Raw genomic sequence first — 18,662 nt, 5'->3', positions numbered from 1 at the left:
GGACCACGTGGAATAAGGTGGGGGAGGGTAAACATATTGTCTTTGTTTGCAAGTAAAATACTGTATTGGTGAGTCTAGGTAATCATTATCTCTCATTATCTTTCCTGTATTTCTATATCAGTTTTCTCTCCCACCTACCTTGAACGACAAGCTTGACGAGGAAGGAGTCGGTGCCGTAGGTGTTGGAGGCGGTGCAGGTGAACTCTCCAGCGTCTTCCATCTTGACAGAGGGGATGACCAGCTCTCCTCTCACCCCTCCTGGCACCTCACGCACCACGCTGTGAGGAAGACAGTGGCTTGAAGAATCTTTACTAGCAACAATGAAGAGCTAACTAAATGCCAGATTCTGAACATGGTGATAAAATTAAGACACATGTTTATTATTGATTACTGTAGAGTAGCCAAGGGATCATCTTTGGTATTACTGAATTATGAAGGTGAAGAAATGTGCTCGATAGGTATGTATTTATATCTGGCAATACTACTATAAGAGGAGGAGGAGGAGATTTATTGTACTTATTATAGGGAGGAGGAGGGGATCGCTCTTGGTAATGCTGTGAACAGGTAGTGTGGTATCAGTAAAGCTACGAGGAATTACCGGCGATTATGAGGGACTACTGGCGATGTTGTGAGGGAGGAAACACAGGCCTATGTCGGTGTGGGTAATTCTACCAGGAGAGGAAGAAAAGTTCTGCTCTTAATCATTCCCTTGTCGGTGAAGGACTAAGGGTATAGTGGGTGACTCAGTAAACACACAAACATAACGCTGTGATGTGTGACCTCCAGGAAACTTAGTTAAAGTGATGTTTAAGTATAGAAGAAATAAGTAAAGATGAAGTTTAAGAACAATTAGGTTAAAGGTGAAAGTATATTTACCTTTAGTTGTGCAATTATGTCTTAGAAGTAATGAATATTATTACACCATTTTTTCTTGCAACAGAGGATGGTGGGCCGGGGAGGAGGAGCAAATGTTTATTGTTTTTAGTACTGCAGGTGGTAGTTTGGTGATGCTGCAGAGGGATGATGCCTCTCATCGTTCTTGGATAGGGACTAGTTTTTGTCACTGCTGGTGTGAGGAAGATGGTTGGGAAAGTGATATGGAAGAAGGAAATAGTTACAAATGCTGCCACAAGTATACATTGAGATAACAAAGTCGGCTTAACAGAACTGGTAAAGCATTACAAGTAAGAATTTATATTCATTTACAGTGCTACTGGTCACGACACCTGTTGGGCAAAGTAGTTATTACTTGACACAACAAACTTGAAGAGATTATCGGACTCTTGACGTCTTTTAAGGTGTGATCAGCAGTACAACTCGATATATGATGCTCTCTTGAAAATCACCAGTTCTACTGTATGTTGTCCTCCCCTGAGTCAATTAATACAAGGTTTCTCCATATGAAGGGTCGTGAGAAGGGTCGGGAGGTTTATGGTAGCCAAAATAGTCACCACCATCAAACGTGTGGATACTGAGGTGGTGTAGATGTGTGATTTTTCTCGTATGATAATTATGTGACGAGCCTTTCCAGCGCTGCTTTACAGTTGTATATTTCACCACATCTATCGGCGTATTTTCCTCCTGATTACTATGAGGGAAGTAAAAGTAACCACCAGCGGTTTAAGATCTTTGAGGTTTACACATAGACGGTTGAGAAAATGTTCCGGGTGTGTACTGTAGAATGTTTTAGAAATAAAAAACAATTTACTTAATTTTATATGTAGTGCATTATTTATAGCACTAATCATATAAATGTGTATACAAGGAAGAGCTTAAATAATTACTACTAAATCTTAAACAATGAAAAGTTTAAAGAACTTCTTCAACTCTTCAGCAAGTAAAACTGAATGAAGGATCTTTGGAGAAAATCTATGTCAGCACCGAATCCTTGTCTTCACCTTTTCCGACGTGTCTTACCTGTGGTCATGGGCGTGAGTGTGAGTGGCTTGCCAGATAAGCGTAATAGGTGGGTCACCGTGGGCGTGGCACAGAAGTGAGGCACGTGCACCTCGCCTCACTGACACCGTCTGCTGGAGGCCTGAGTCGAACCTGGGCGGTGCTGGGGGTAGGAAAGAGGTTGTTGTTGTGCTGTGAGTTTTGTCTATGATTACAGCTGATAACTATATCTATGTTTAATAGTAACAGACGAGTGTTCCATGTGGTCATTCACTAACACTAGTCTTTCTAATTTGCACTAACATGTTTTATATTTACTTACTGCCAACTGACAGCTTTACACATGATACAGTAGTTACATAGTTACAAATGACTCTGATAACTATACTAACATGTAATATTTACGATTTACATCAGAAATCTTTACATGTTGTTCCAGGCTCTTTATTTCGAATAGGAATATCAATACATACCAAATGCTACACATTACAATTCTTGACATAAAAATCGGGAAAAAGTATGAATATTTAATCAAGAAACAAAGCAACACGTCATTAATTCTGGTATATTAAGCTGAAGAGTATAGAAATTAATAGGCGTTTGATACTTCTTATGGAACTGTTTCTACTAGTTCCTCAAGTTAATTAAAAAATTCTGAGGTGTGTGGCATGTCAACCGCCTGGCCCTTGGGTATAGCTCCTCCTCGATGAGTAGACACGTCTCTTGTACAGTAATCCAGCTCGTAGATCGATCATGTAGCTGTAAGGGGTCTTTATGTCAGGTGAATCCTTCCAGTCATCCTACGAGTCTTAGAACACGGGGGGGGTTCGAGGTGCACATCCATAGAGAAACTTAAAACGATGAAAACTTGAGATGAGCCATTGCAGGAGGAGTGAAGTATGGCCACACACACAACAGCCATCCTTGTGAGTATCTTCTTCAGTGTATCATTAACTTGTCTAAACTCACGATCTATATAATGGAGTACACGTTAAAAAACAAAACAAAAACCATTGCAGTACGCCAAACATGATCAGTGTGTAAAGTATGGAAGACTTATAATGTAATCCCTGAGGTTTGAGAATAACACATATCATAGGATAGTTGTTAAGGATGACAGAAACATTAAAAAATAGGACTGAAAGTTAAGACAATAAGAGTCTTGTCATAAGAAAACAGAGATATTGTTGAGTAGAGATATACTGGGGACTGTCACTCTCTCAGTTGATTGAAAATGTCCAAAGGATGGCCACCAGACTGGTACCTGCATTTCGGCACCTCAGCTATCCAGAGAGATTAGAGCGCCTGGAACTGCCTAGCTTATTTACTACAGACGGACAAGGGGAGGTGGTAGTGGTGGTGGTGAAACAAGTACAGACATTGAAATAGAAAGCGTAAAAATTGCATAAATTGGGAGAAATCTTAATAATTTTCGTTGTGTTCATTGATGTCAGGAAATAACAGGATATGATGATGATGATGATGATGATGATGATGATGATGATGATGATGATGATGATGATGATAATAACGACGATGATAATACCCCGTGCAGACCACTACATGTGACAAAGGAGACCCATTAAAAGAAATATCTCAAATATAAAGACACCTAACATAACCTATTCAATCTTTCTCGCTCTCTTTTTTTTCTATTATTCAAACATATCCAAAACTCCTACTTGAAATCTGACTGAAGCTCATACTCGAAATCTGACTGACACTAATATCAGCAGATTTTAGAGTTGAAAATAAAAACCGAACAGGGACTTTGATTCCGCACACCGATGCCTAGATTATGAGGTGGGTTGATTGCAGGTAAAAGGGAATACTGACGGAAAAATGTGGTTTAATATTCACAAAGTTCTACGACTCCAATATCGTGTTCGGTTCACAGTCCTCAGTCGCTTTTTGGTGTGATTATTCCTGTGTATTTCTCGATGGTATTATTTCTATTGTTGACGGTGGATGAGTTGGTGTGTTGGGGCCGACTTGGTGTGTTGGGGCCGACTTGGCGTGTTGGGTTAGTGCTGAGTTGGCGTGGTAAAAGATCATAAAGTCGGACATAAAAAAAGGTTACTTTGACGAGTTGAAAATAAAGTGACTTACTTCAGCATGATACAGCAATATATATATATATATATATATATATATATATATATATATATATATATATATATATATATATATATATATATATATATATAATTTATTTATCACGTTATCACTCACCAGCTTACTAGTCGTGTGGGAGGTTAGTTTGTACTTTGTTATCTTTTTATGATCTTTATTGTCCAGTGTTAATACAGGAGAAAAGTAGAGTACCCGAAAAAAAAAACCACCTGTTACATTTGGTAGGGCCACACTGGATAACACTCTTCTCACATCTGTCCTGGCAGGGGATTGAACCCAGGACCTATACACTGGGAAGCACGAGTGTTAGTGTTGTACAGTAGCTAAAACAACTATCGGTGCATACTCTGTGGGAAACAATATGAGACCACGGACGATAAATATTGGTATATGAGGTCTGTCATTAGTCACAAGTAAAATTTCGGAGCACACCGACCCCCACCTGCACAGATAGTTGTTTTAGCTACTGTACATCCAAACTTCTTTAATCAACAGATAATAGTGTTTATTTCTGTGTTGGTGACTGACCCAGGCCATGTTCAAAGTAATTTTATTCCCAGCGAGGTTACCACTCCCTGTGTTGTCTTGACTGTCTGTGTGAAGCAATTGGTGAACGTCGGTGAACATTCTTAACACACGACTGACTCTTTTAACTTGTCTGTAAGGAAACTAACAATACCAATGAAATAAATAAACTCTTAAACCTTATTATTCACCTTAACCGTGACGTCAGGACTCAAGATGCCACCTAAATTACTACAGATTAATAAATACTTTTAAAATTATCGTTTATTAACCTATTATCCTTAACTAATCCATCTCTAACTTTGCCACGCTTAACTTACCCTTTACAGAATACACCAAGCACTCATTAACTTACAAATCACATTAACTCTCCTGGTTCATAATTATAGTTTTTCCATTAACTCACAACCATTAACTCTCCATTAAGTGATAAACAGCCCTTAATTTACTAGATATTCTGACAATCACCCCTTAACCTACCATACAATGACAATCACCCCTTAACCTACCATGGAATGACAACCACCCCTTAATTTACCACACTATGTACCATTAACTTTCCCATACCATTATAATGTCAACTAAATTTACCATTAACATTACCCAAAGCACTTACCATTAACTTATACCACCCAACACACTCAAAATCAGTAGCCAGTGCACTTACCATTAACTAATACTACCCAACGCACTCACCATTAGTACCCATTGCACTTACCATGATATTATACTACCCAACACACTTACCTTCACCAATACCATCCAACGCACTCGAAATCAGTACTCAACGCACTTAACTTTACTAATACTATCCAACGCACTTACAAGGTACTAATTACTATCCAACGCACTCACCATTAGTATCCAGCGAACTTACCTTTACTAATATACCACTCAACACACTTACCTTCACTAATACTACCCAACGCACTCACCATGATATTATACTACCCAACGCGCTTACCTTCACTAATACGATCCAACGCACTCACCGACCGCACTCACCTATTAACTTCAATTATACCATTAAACTTACCATTGACTGTAAGCTTGACAAGGGCAGAGAGGCCGCCGCCCACACCATTCGAGGCCTCACAGAGATACTGGCCCTCGTCCTCCGCCCGCGCGCCCACCACCACCAGGCTGCCGTTGGAGGCCACGCCCACACCTAAGCCCATCCCGCTACCCAAGATGGGGCTGTACTGGCCAGGCTGGTCCTCTGTAAGATGGTGGGCGTACAGTGTGTGTGTGTGTGGTACAATGACTGTTAGGTATAATAATAATAATAATAATAATAATAATAATAATAATAATAATAATAATAATAATAATAATAATACTGTCAAGATTAGATGGATTTCGTATCAGGAGTTTTAATTAATACTTCACTCTTTCCTATTTTTCCTGTTTTCCCGTAAGACTATTATTTACAATTTGCACTAATGATGAGGCTCAGTCATTAGTATTGTTGTCATATTCCCAGGTCTGTATTTTGTAGGATAATGTAAATTGTAAATACCTGAATATTTTGCTTCTTTAATGATAATATATTTGTTCTCGTTGACGTTATAATGCCATTAATACGGATCAATAACTAAGGTCTTTCAGCGTATAACACGAGATAAAACTTTTTCTCTCAACTGAACTTCTCCGATAATAGAACTTTTCCTCGTAGTTTGCTGTCATCCCCAGTTTGGCTCAAAAGTTCCGTTAACCGTACAATCCATGAAAAAAAGTTCGGATTACACGAATGATTTAAAAAAAACAAAGTCTGTCTACGGTTGAGAAATTCGGATGGCGAGAATGTTCTTACTTTTTTTTTTACTGTTGCTTCTCTCTAATTTCACACTATTACTTTTCCTTCTTCCGATTTCAGATATGCAAATGAGTCATATTGTGCACTGTAACATGTACTACATGTGTATTATATCAAAAATACTAAAGAAAATTGGAAAAGTTCGGGTTTAAGATAATTTAGTTCTGAGTACTAGTAAGAGGGATCGAAATTCACGTTAAACCGGCACATTAGTTCGTTCGTTGTGGGATAATGTTAAAAAAATAAAGAAGAATAAGTGTCAAGATGTTCATTTTTGTCCCAGCCTTAGTGTTACTATACAATATATAACTATGCTTTACAAGTGACGCTTCCATTGCTATTTTACACACACACACACTCTTCCCCCACCATAAGAGGTTATCCCCTGAGACACGCAGAGCCTTCTCTTTGAAGTAAAAGAGTTTAAAATATTTTTCCAAAGGAGAGCTGCCGGGAACACTGAGATCATCACGGACCACCACCAGAACCAAACAACAGCCACAGGTGAGGGAATTATATAATTTTTAAACACTTTCTAGATACCTGGAGTATTTTTATGTCTCTCAGTATTCTAAGGTCCTCAAGAAACACTGTTAAATATTGTGTAATGTTACAGTGTTGGTTGCTACGATGTTATCTTACGTGTTCCTGCGTAGACACGACTATGAAGTAAAGTGAGTTTTTTCTTTAGCATTTTGTAGACACATTACTAGTTTTTGCTTGAGAGGCCGAGAGATACCGATACATGAGTTAACACAGACACAAATAGATCGAGTGAGAAAGATACAAATAAGAAGTAGAAATAAAGAAAGCGAGAGAAAAAAACAGCACGAGAAGTATGTCATCAAGGCTCGACCCTAACTGATAAGGTGAAACATCCACCTTCAGGACAGCCAGCCTCACCCACCTCACACCACACATCCAAGTCATCCATACATGTCTTCACAAGAGGGAAAAAAATCACGTTGTAAGTATTCTGATAACAATATGTTAAAACTATATAAACAAAAATATTTACTCTGGGGCATAAACAAATAAAAGTGTATCACAAAAGTTTGATTTTAAAACATTGTGAAGCACTTAATTGAATGAAATTAAAATGACGTTTGGAATTACGCCTCTTTACATGTAAATTACATTATGCGTTATATAACTGTTACAAGAAGTTCATCAAATGAGTTCTGAAAATATTGGTAGGGTGGTAGGGAAGGGTGGCAGGGGAGGGTGGCAGCGAGGGTGGTAGGGAGGGTGGTAGGGAAGGGTGGCAGGGGAGGGTGGCAGGGAGTTTGGGGTGGGAGGGTGGTAGGGAATGTGGCCTGGGAGTGGTGGCAGGAGGGTGGCAGATAGGGTGGTAGGGAGGTGGCAGGGAAGGTGGTAGGGAAGGTGGGGAGAATGGGGGTGGAATGGGAGGGTGGCATGGGTAGGTTGGATGGGAGAGAGGGTGGCGTGGGGAGTGGCATGGGAGGGTGGCATGGGAGGGTGAAAGAGAGGGTGGCAGGGGGGTGGCGTGGAAGGATGCCAGGGAGAGTGGCAATGGAGGTGGTAGGGTAGGGGAGGGATGATATGGGAAATGAGGGGAAGCATGCAAGAGAATGAGGAGGAAAGAGGAAGCAGTATGCAGGAAGGAAGGAAGGAGGTGAAAAAAAGGAATAATAGCGATCAAAGAAAGAGATAGATTGAGAATTAAGGATAAAGGACTAAAACAGGAAAATGAAGAAGGGGAATAAATAACAAATAACACAAACAACAGCGATAACTAATGCATTAATTCTAGTTTCCCACAGGCCCTCGGTATTAACAACCATACCTGACGCGACACAACCACTCGCCACTATCACTCCACCTCCGCTCCTGAGACCTTACCGTGAAACCTACCCATTTATTTAAGCGGTGAAATAATAACCTGTCACATCTGTCACACACAAGGGAGAGGATTTTTTTTTTTCGGTTTTAAGATGACCTACGTAATTCATCTTTAAATACAATATCATATAAAAATAATCTCATAAAAGTGTAAAACTATTAAGGTATGATAATGATATTCTCAGTAATTTGTTCATCAATAGATTAAACATCAAAGGGAAGTAAATAAGACCCAAAAAAAAATCATGAAACGGAATAAAAATTTGAGGATAAAATTGTATGAAAATTTCCTCACTGACATGCATGAGGTGAGTGTGTGAGGGTTGAGGTGAGTGAGTGTGTGAGGGTTGAGGTGAGTGAGTGTGTGAGGGTCGAGGTGAGTGAGTGTGTGAGGGTTGAGGTGAGTGAGTGTGTGAGGGTCGAGGTAAGTGAGTGTGTGAGGGTTGAGGTGAGTGAGTGTGTGAGGGTTGAGAGTGTGGTGAGGTGAGTGTGAGGGTGTGAGTGAGTGGTGAGGGTTGAGGTGAGTGAGTGTGTTGGAGTGTGTGGAGGGTGAGGTGAGTGTGTGTGGAGGTTGAGGTGAGTGAGTGTGTGAGGGTGAGGCAGGAGGAGTGTGAGGGTTGAGGTGGAGTGGGAGTGGTGAGGGGTTGAGGTGAGTGAGTGTGTGGAGGGTTGAGGTGAGGTGAGTGTGTGAGGGTTGAGGTGAGTGAGTGTGTGAGGGTTGAGGTGAGTGAGTGTCTGAGGGTTGAAGTGAGTGAGTGTGTGCGGGTTGAGGTGAGTGAGTGTGTGAGGGTCGATAATGGCGAGATAAATTATTTACCCCTTGAGTACGATGACTAACCCTCGAGTACAATCACATCGTACTCAACAGAACAGGTCATCCTATTCCAAGAGTTAGGACACCGTACTCAAGGGATCAAGTCATCGTACTCAATGTGCCGTCCTTACTGCATGGACTAGTTCACTGGACTCTAAGTGTTAATAGTCTAGCACTTCACCATCATAAGCAGAAGACCTACACATCATCACCTTTGTTTTGTGTTTAATTACCGTAAGTCAGCGTTCACAATACCTTGATACCTGGAAAATCAATTGAAAAAGAAAAACACAGTAACGAACTAATGTGACATGACAGGTACCTCTACAGTGTCCGGTACCTCTACAGTGTCCGGTATCTCTACAGTGTCCGGTACCTCTACAGTGCCCGGTATCTCTACAGTGTCCGGTACCTCTACAGTGCCCGGTACCTCTACAGTGTCCGGTACCTCTACAGTGCCCGGTACCTCTACAGTGCCCGGTACCTCTACAGTGCCCGGTACCTCTACAGTGTCCGGTACCTCTACAGTGTCCGGGGAAAAGTGATTGAAAGGGTAAAAGTTTAATAGAGGTTGAATGTTTCAATACAATATGAGTGTGAGTGACGACACACACTTACTAAGCAATTGAACATGTCAGTTTACGTTGTGGCTGTGGGGTAGTGCGGCTGACAACTCTACTGATGGTGCATTAGTACTGTAGTCTGACCTGTGGGCAGAGTGGTGCAGTAGTCAGATTTTATTTTAGTATAAAACTGACGGGGAGAAAAAATGTTGTGTGTGTGTGTGCTCAATAAGTGTTCCGTGATCTGTTCTTGGTTGTGTTAAGACATATCTTTGCGTAGTGATCCTGACTGCTCTACTGACCAGCCTTTTAACGACATTTTCAACGAGTAATTCCCCCCCACATCCCCCAAGGCCTCCCACTCCCCGAGAGGGTTTTTGTATGACATTTGTTGACTACACTCACCAGCCGCGGCTTTACCTCCTGCCAACACAGATTTTCTTCTGGCATGGCGGAAAATGGTCTGGTGTGATAGCGTTAGGGGACTGAAATTAATGTGGCTGCAGTTTTAGCTCTGAGCTTTTTCTCAGCTAAGAAATATAAACACTATTATTTTAGGCATCTGAGACCATCTTTGGTCTGTAAATTTTGTGACATATTGTTTATATGAGTGGAGCTTTATTAGAAACTTGGGATTTCAATTATGGAATATGTCGTTACACCCACATGTGTACTGTTGTGTTTCACGTGTACTGTTGTGTTTCACGTGTACTGTTGTGTTTGTGTGCACCAGGTGTGTATGTCATGTGTAATGTCGTGAATGCACCAGGTGTGTATGTCATGTGTAATGTCGTGAATGCACCAGGTGTGTATGCCATGTGTATTGTTGTGTAATATGTTAAGACTCAGTAAGGTAAAGCTGTGTTGGTTTAATTTTACACACCTCACCTCACATAAACTACACCGCCTTAAATACACTTATCAACGTCTTGGTACCAAGACTGGGAGCGTCACAGTTGGCGGAAATAAAGTGACAGGTAATTCATATTTTTTTTATCTCCTTTAATACATCCTAATTCTGTCTGGTTGTCTGTTTTAATTTCTACGTCCCTAAGTTCATTAAGTTTACCAAGTTCACCTCCCTGTCCTCTTTATCTCCCCTTCCTTCTCTCCCTCCCTTTCCTCTCCTTCCTTCCCTTCCTAACTCCTTTACTTCCCTTCCCTCCTCCATCTTCTCCCGTTCCTCCCTCTTCTTTATCACCCTTTATCCCTCCCTTACCTCTGGTCTTCCTCCAGGAAACTTTCGGGGTAGGAAAGCCTTGGGCGTGGCAAGGGATGATGACGGTGCCTCCCAGGGTGACGGAGGTGTCCATGGGGGCTTCAATCCACGACGGAGGCACTGTAAGAGGAGTTGACCAAGAGTCATGAGAGGAACACTCGGTGGCTGAGGGATCCTGCCAAACATCCTGCCACGTTAATGTTATCCTATATGTCTCTCAAAGGATATCTCACACATAACTACTGAAGAAAAATATTAATGCACATGATCACAAGTTTCTATATTCTCTTATGTGTCAAAAAATTCAAAGAGGTAAAAAAAGGTATATTTCAATCTTGTATTTCAGAATATTGGTGTTATAAAATATTTCAGAGGTATGAAAAAATATTACAAGTTTATTCTCAATTTATGTTAAAAGTCTAAAATAAATGACTTGTGTACATAACATGGAATGGTATTAATTTAATGGCTATAAAAAAAATTATAGTCATAAATATCAAACTTTCTCTCTAATTTTTTTAAAACCAAGAAGACACTGAAGGAAACAGGTCTTTCCCTTCAACTGTGGGGAAAAATATTATTGATCACAAAAAGCAAAAAAAATAAAAAATAATTGTTTACAGAAGAGTGACATGTAGATAATGGTTAAGAGTGGACATGTGTGCCGACAGCTACTGGAAGACTAAGTTTCCTGCAGGCCACGTGACAGTGAATCACACCAACAAGTGTAATAAAGAGAAAACTAGAGAGTATGTAAGAGTTATATCTGGATAATCAAGCACCAAGAGTTATCCTAGTGGTTGGCACATCACAAGCTAACACTCTTTGGCTAAATGGAGTCAACAAGCTAACAATATGGAAGCTAAGGGCCGTACTCACACCAGACATGGCCCGGTAACACGTCTCACCAACACCCAGCCCAGCGGAGTGAGTTCTAGCGACAGGCATATCGTCTTCTCCCCTTATGGTGTGTGTTTGGCGCTACTGATCATTGGGTCATGTTTGTTGTAAATGCGGAGGTAAGTGTCCAGACAAGCTAACAGGTACAATTTATACGTATACCTAAGAATGTAATTATAAATTTAAGGTTAAAAAGATGCTCTACAACCAGGGTGTTTAGATGTTCAGGGTTGGCACGGAAAATGACACCTCTCCCCGGAGGCACTCTGGCCTTTCGTCAGTGACGTCAGAGGGGACACTGATCCGACTGAACTTATCATTCAGCCAATCAGTGGATGTCTCTAATATAGCAGATATTACAATTCAGCCAATCAACGGATGTCTCTGATCTGGCTGAACACATCATTCAGCTAATCAGCGTAATCCTTTGATCCGACTGAGTTTATCATCCAGACTATCGGGTGCCTCTAACCCGTGCTAATGAAAAAGGGAGGTGACTCGTAAGAGAGGAAATTTTCCGGCCTGACCCTAAGGATGATTTATCAAATGCTTGCACGCCAGGGCTTCCAGCGCTGCTCATCCTAGTTCCTCACTTTCCGCCTAACCTCCCCCCTCCCTCCCAATTTATCCTCCTCAATGTCCTGTCTACAGTTCCCCTCCTCCCTCCCCCCCCCACCCTATAATTACATGTGTCTGCTCCCGTTCACCGCAGACTGTGAACTCTTCCTATGACTGTGGAAGGTGATACTCTACTACCACTGACACTCCCACACCGCCCCCCCACCCATCACCACCACTCTCCTCCTCGTCTGAAAACTTATTCCACCTGCGTCCCTGATAAACACCGCCCCCCACACCCACCCTACGGTCTTAAGATGTTGTGTGTATATACCTTCAGGACCCCCACTCGCCCCAGACGTATACAACATGATGGTGTATCACAAAAACACCGTCCTTCCTCCTCATCCTTCCCTTTCTCCTTCTATTTTCCAGGCTCGACGGTGTCATCCTCCAACTCTCTCTCTTCAACAACTGTCTATCTAACACCGGCAGTCTCCGTCCCTGCAGGAGGGTTGTAGTGAAGCACTCTCTCACAGCTTCCCCTCGCTCACATAAATCTCTCGTTTGTTTCCCACAACTGTGACGTAGATGCTATACACGGCATCATCCTGTCATAGCTATAAATATAAGAGAGAGAGAGAGAGAGAGAGAGAGAGAGAGAGAGAGAGAGAGAGAGAGAGAGAGAGAGAGAGAGAGAGAGAGAATTAACTCGTTCCCTCAGGACATAAAAGAGAACGAATCACATTTCTATCCCAACTGGATTGCAAATGAAAATTGGTGGAGTAAAAGTGAAATAATATATTATTTCAAAGTGCGCACCGAGGAATTATATTTTCAGGCGTAAAAAGTTCCATGATAATAGATGGAGCACAAGCGTGTTGGCGGGAGAGGTGGGGGGCAGCGTGAGGCTGGTCACCAGCTGGCCTGGAGTCATCAATATATTAATATTGCTCGTGTCTGTCAAACAGCCACGAAAATATTCCATACCAAGTCTAAATTTAAATATTTTCTTCACGATTAATTCAACGCCGAGCTGTCTGATCCCGTCTAGTGAGAGTCGCCCCTTGTCGAGCGAGATGAATATTTGACCACCATAATGACAGCGTAATATAGTGTGAGGTCTAGGCGACTGATAAATAATGTAGCAGCGCTCAGCTCTAACACTCAGATGGTTTAATCTTCAGGCTCACTAATATCTCTCCCTTACGTCACGCCACGAATAACTGTCCCGAATGACGTGAGGGCATTTCGAGCTCCATTACGCTGTCTCTCTGCCAGTGTCAGGCAGTGCCGATGATGCAGTGAGACAGAGGTGGGCGATATCAGTGTCCCCAGAGGAAGGAGAACAGGTGAGGGAGGGAGTGGGAGGGGGAATACTGTCCCTCAGCTGGTCACAAGCGGGCACGATGTGATGGTGATACAAGAGAATGTCAAGTCGTTGTTCGTATTAGTGGTACAAGAGACAGGTGTAGTCCTTATGCGCCCGACACTACACACGGACTGTTGTGTACTGGCTTAGGGAATTTCTGTGAGATGGGACGGAGCGTAACACGGGATAATATACTGATACTAGTACGATGTCGACCCTGATCTTGAGACAGTGTCAACAAATTGCAACTTTCATGTTGATACGATTAGTGAGTTATCATTAACTAACCGTAGCAACTAACTTAAATATAAGTTGACTTGTTCACACGAGGGCAATACTGTACCGAGGCATCGGTGCAATACACCAAGCAATGAAACATGGAGAGCAACACCGCCACTAAATCCAGGGTGGTAGTGGGGGTATGGGGTCGTTTAGAAGGGGCGGGTAGCATCAGAGTTAGTGTACACTGCTCCATTCTCGTCTTGCTATGTTAATGACGCAGTTACTGTACAGAACCTTCATTAACGGGGAAACTAACGTCACTGTTGAATCTAAAGGATCCGTTTTAGAGTTTTGAGATCAACAGTGTCACCCTCCATCACCGGGTGAGTATGGTGGAAGGCTCAAAATGGCCACTTCTGTTCACTAGCCAAATTAAGAGTTAAAACGTGAATTTCCCCGCAATAAAGTAGTTTCAAGTTGTCCTTCGAGAATACACACGACAATGTTTTCGTCTTCCCTCAGCAAATTGGCAAAAATCTGACACACTCACAGTAAGACCCCAGGCCTCTTTCACCCCTTGAGTACGATGTCATCTAACTCAAGGAAGTGATCACCGTATTCAAAAGTTAGGGCATCTTACTCCAAGGATTAAGTCATCGTACTCAGGGGATCAAGATATCTTACATTACTGGACAAATTCAATGTACACACTGAGCTTGCGTTGTGCTCAAGGTGTTAAGTAACCCTGGACACGTTCCTCTCACTTCTTCTATACTGTATAACATTATTAAAACTATACTCTTCTCTTGTCCATCTACATCACTGACGCATAACTCTTAATATATATTCTATATAATTATACAGACACTTCTACAGTATTAAATTTTATTGCTGACTCTTTCCTTCTAGCTTCACTTGTGCTCGCCGATGCACGTGTGTATAACCCTGATACAAGTTACTATCTACCTGGGGGAAAAGTCCCCGTGTTCATCAGTACAGTAATAATACATAAAGCCTTCAACCTAAATAACTATTTAATTCGAAGAAAAATTCCCTCCCAACTGTTGATGTGTTAACCGGTAAGCTGTATAGTCCCCGCACCCTATTATGCTGTCTATCTGGCTGACTCCCTTGGTGATTGTGTTACGTTGGAAACCCTGCAACTCTACATTGAGGGGTGGGAGGCGGCGTAGGCTCAAGATTGGACTTACAATTCAAGCTACAAATATATATATATATATATATATATATATATATATATATATATATATATATATATATATATATATATATATATATATATATATATATATATATATATATATATATATATATATATACTTCTATGTCAGGCTCTGATGCGAAATGATCAAGAAACTTTTAATAATGGTAGAATGTAAGGGTAAAAATGTTTTTAAGAAAAATACATTCAAAACATGCGTAAAAAAACATGCAATAAAAAGTCTTGATAACGTGATAAAGTAGGGAAAACAAACTCAAATATTACCTGTCAAGGTGACGCCGCTTCGTCTCAAAAATCTGACTTTCAAAATTAGATTTTTTGTCACTTGTGGTTAAAAATAGAGGCTCACAGCCCTTCAAAAATTAAAATTAAGATGAAGATGACTCATGAATGAAAGTAAAAATACAAAAAAGTAACATACAATTCTAGAAGAAATGAATGAAAATTTTTAAAGAGTATTTGAAAGAACAATGTTGCCTGTCAGACAGAATGGCGGCGATCCCACTAGTGTATTGAAACCTATTGTAATGTAGGAAGGAGCTGCCTTTTGTTTCCATTCTGACCTGAGCTAACCTGTGCGTATATACTTACACATCTATATCTACCTGAAAATATGAATATTACACGTATATTAATAATACACCTTTTCCTAGCCATGACTTGAGCCCACACCACAGTCACTTGAAATTCCCAGATGACTCCTCTCTGCCACCAGCCTCTAAACACAGGTAGATAAACGAGACCACTGGGTGTCTCTCGCAGCCATCAAAGTTACGTTCAAGTCCTTACTCAAACATCTCTGTCTCGACGACGGAGTTAATAGACATGTGATCAAAGACTTGCACATAACCTTAACAGTCGAGACACTTAGTATGGTGGGTGAGGTGCCCAGAACATCATCCCACACAACACAGTTGGTCTAGTCTCTCTACCTGTGTTCAGAGGCTGGTGGCAGGGTGGAGTCATCTGGGAATGGTCACGAGTCTGTGGTGTGGCTCCAGTCCTGGCTGGTGAAAGTTACATAATAATATACATACATATATATATATATAATATGGGAGTGTGTATATATGGGTGGTAAATACGGCAGTATCGGTAGTATACTATTTAATACCTCCGCGCTTTCGTAATCTTCTCTTCTCTGTGTGTTTGGTTTCCAAATCTGACTGATTTTGAGGACAATATTTACAGGTATTATGGTATTAGTTAATGAATAAATAGCTGTATTTTAGTGGGTGCAGGAGCGGCTCCAGAAATAATTATTAGGGGGTGGGACGGCGAGGGTCTTTATCTCTTACCAACAGAGATAATTTTTAGGACGGCGTCGCTGTCTGAGTGTCCAGGTTTATGAGATGATGTTTACTAAACCATAAACCATGTCAGTGGACCAATGTTTGGAGATCATACTAACACGCTGTGACCCAAAATGTTAATCATATGACAACATTGGCAATATAATTTATACTCTTAGTTATTGAGAAGGAACAATGATATGTTATATTGAATGTATATATTCTCCAGACCCAAAAATCACCTGACACACAACACTGTCCAACTGGTGAGAGCGAGGTCAGCAGGGCCGGGTCCATGACCACCGGGAAATGTTTAAGCTTTACATTCCAAATTCTTGAATTTTTGACACCTGCTTTGTCTTGCTTTCGTATATCAATAAAGAAAATTAAAAATACAGTATATATATATATATATATATATATATATATATATATATATATATATATATATATATATATATATATATATATATATATATATATATATACTTGCTCGAAATGAAATAAGCGATATTACAATGTTTACTGACATTATATCTGGACAGTATATTTCACAAATGAAAAATGGCTTTATAGAATGAAACAGCAAGAATTAAATGATATTAAAACTATTTAACCGGACATGTGAACTATCATACTATGTCGTAAATAAAAAAAACTACACAGTGAGAGTGAGTTGGCTATTATACAACTGACAGCTTTCACCCCGCCACGCGCGGGAGGGAGGGAGAGGTAGCATGGGCACCACCATCCAACCCCCTCCCCTTAGCCATATTGCAGAACCGCCCCTGCTTAGATGTAGGTTTATAGTTAAGTGAGAAATAGTGTGGTGCGCCGCAGGATGCGCACTTCTCCAATACAAATAAAACTTGAGTCCTCGTCTGTTCGAGCGCGGAGGTTTTTCGTTTCTATCATTACTATTATATTAGTAATTAACCAATTAAAAATCACTGAAAATCTTCATAGGAACTTAAGTTTATAAACATCCGTAACTTTAATGTTCTGAACGATATACTTCATAAAGTTCCTTGGCAGATGAAGGATATACTTGGTGTTATCGTGTGGTCATATATGAACCAGTTACTAGTGTTGTTTAGCCGTGTGTTGGTGAACACCTACTGAAGGAGATCACTATCATGGAGTGTGTGTCAACTGAGTGAGTGTCAGGTCAACTCCTGGCGTGGCCTAACTGAGCCATATTAGTGTTAGTATTGGAGTGAGAGAGTTGGGTTTGGTGTTGTCTTGTACTTACCTTTGATGACGAGGGTTGCCGAGTGGGAGGCTGTACGGGCAGCGTTCGAGGCCTGGCAGGTGTAGTTGCCACTGTGGTGGGCGTGGGCGTGTGCCAAGAGGAGGGCGCTGGAGAACTGGTCCAGAGGACGCAGTGTGAGGCCCGTGGGTGGGTCCTGGGCCAATGGTACGCTGTCCTTCAGCCAGGTGAGAGTGAGGGGAGGGTCGCCGCGTCTCACAGTACAGATCACCTGCACACGCTCGCCCTCACTCGCCTCCCCGAAGCTAAAGGAAATGATGGTGGGGGGAACTACAGATGGCGAGGACCAGATCATCAGGGAGGGAACCACCGTCATCACAGCGGCCAAGGGAGAGAACGTGAGAGAAACGTAAGAGAACAAGACATGACCGTAAAATGAAAAAGTTACCATTGACGTTGAGTGGGGCGGTGTGGCGGACGGTGGCGGCGTCGTTGGTGGCGGTGCAAGTGTAGTTGCCGGAGTGGAGGGGCGTCAGGTGGTTGATGGTGAGTATGGTTGTGTACTGGTCCAGGGGCCGCACCTGTGTCCCCGTTATGCTCTCGGCTGGCACTCCATCCTTAGTCCAGGTGATCACCAGAGGTGTGTCCCCGCCGTTGACGGTACACTGGACAGAGACTCTCTCCCCCAAGGCCAGGTCGCGACGCAGGGTGAAGGAACTCAGCTTGGGCGGCACTGTGGCAATAATACTCTCACATGTGGGCTCTCACACCTACACTACCTCTCTTGTTTCTAAGACTCCCATACTCTCTCATAAACTCACTCTCTCTGTCATGTCCGGCTCCTGGATCTTGACCCTCATACTTTTTCTTTACATCAATTTTCTCTTCCCTCTCTTTGTTGACCTCATATAATGATAAGTCTTTAAACAAAGGCCTCTACAAGCCTAACAACTACTACCACTATCATAATGAAACACCAGCACCAGGGCCCATTCACTCCAAATCAAGCAAAGGCACTTCACTCCTCAAAGTAGGG

At 41.6% G+C, this 18,662-nt stretch overlaps 1 protein-coding gene across 1 annotated transcript in view; it reads right to left on the bottom strand.

Annotated features, from left to right (window-relative positions):
• LOC121876080 (Down syndrome cell adhesion molecule-like protein Dscam2) overlaps nt 1-18,662 on the bottom strand; it is a 65,017-nt gene that overhangs the window by 36,005 nt on the left and 10,350 nt on the right. Inside the window, exons 7-11 of the mRNA XM_042381002.1 lie at nt 18,075-18,359; nt 10,830-10,949; nt 5,591-5,773; nt 1,918-2,059; nt 139-278 (exon numbers count right to left, since the gene is read on the bottom strand). Coding sequence (XP_042236936.1) covers nt 139-278; nt 1,918-2,059; nt 5,591-5,773; nt 10,830-10,949; nt 18,075-18,359 — 870 coding nt within the window. The remainder of the gene's footprint in view (nt 1-138; nt 279-1,917; nt 2,060-5,590; nt 5,774-10,829; nt 10,950-18,074; nt 18,360-18,662) is intronic.

The sequence above is a fragment of the Homarus americanus genome, unplaced genomic scaffold (genome assembly GCF_018991925.1).
Source record: "Homarus americanus isolate GMGI-L3 unplaced genomic scaffold, GMGI_Hamer_2.0 scaffold33468, whole genome shotgun sequence".
Lineage (NCBI taxonomy): Eukaryota > Metazoa > Arthropoda > Malacostraca > Decapoda > Nephropidae > Homarus > Homarus americanus.
This window is presented reverse-complemented; position numbering and strand designations above follow the sequence as displayed.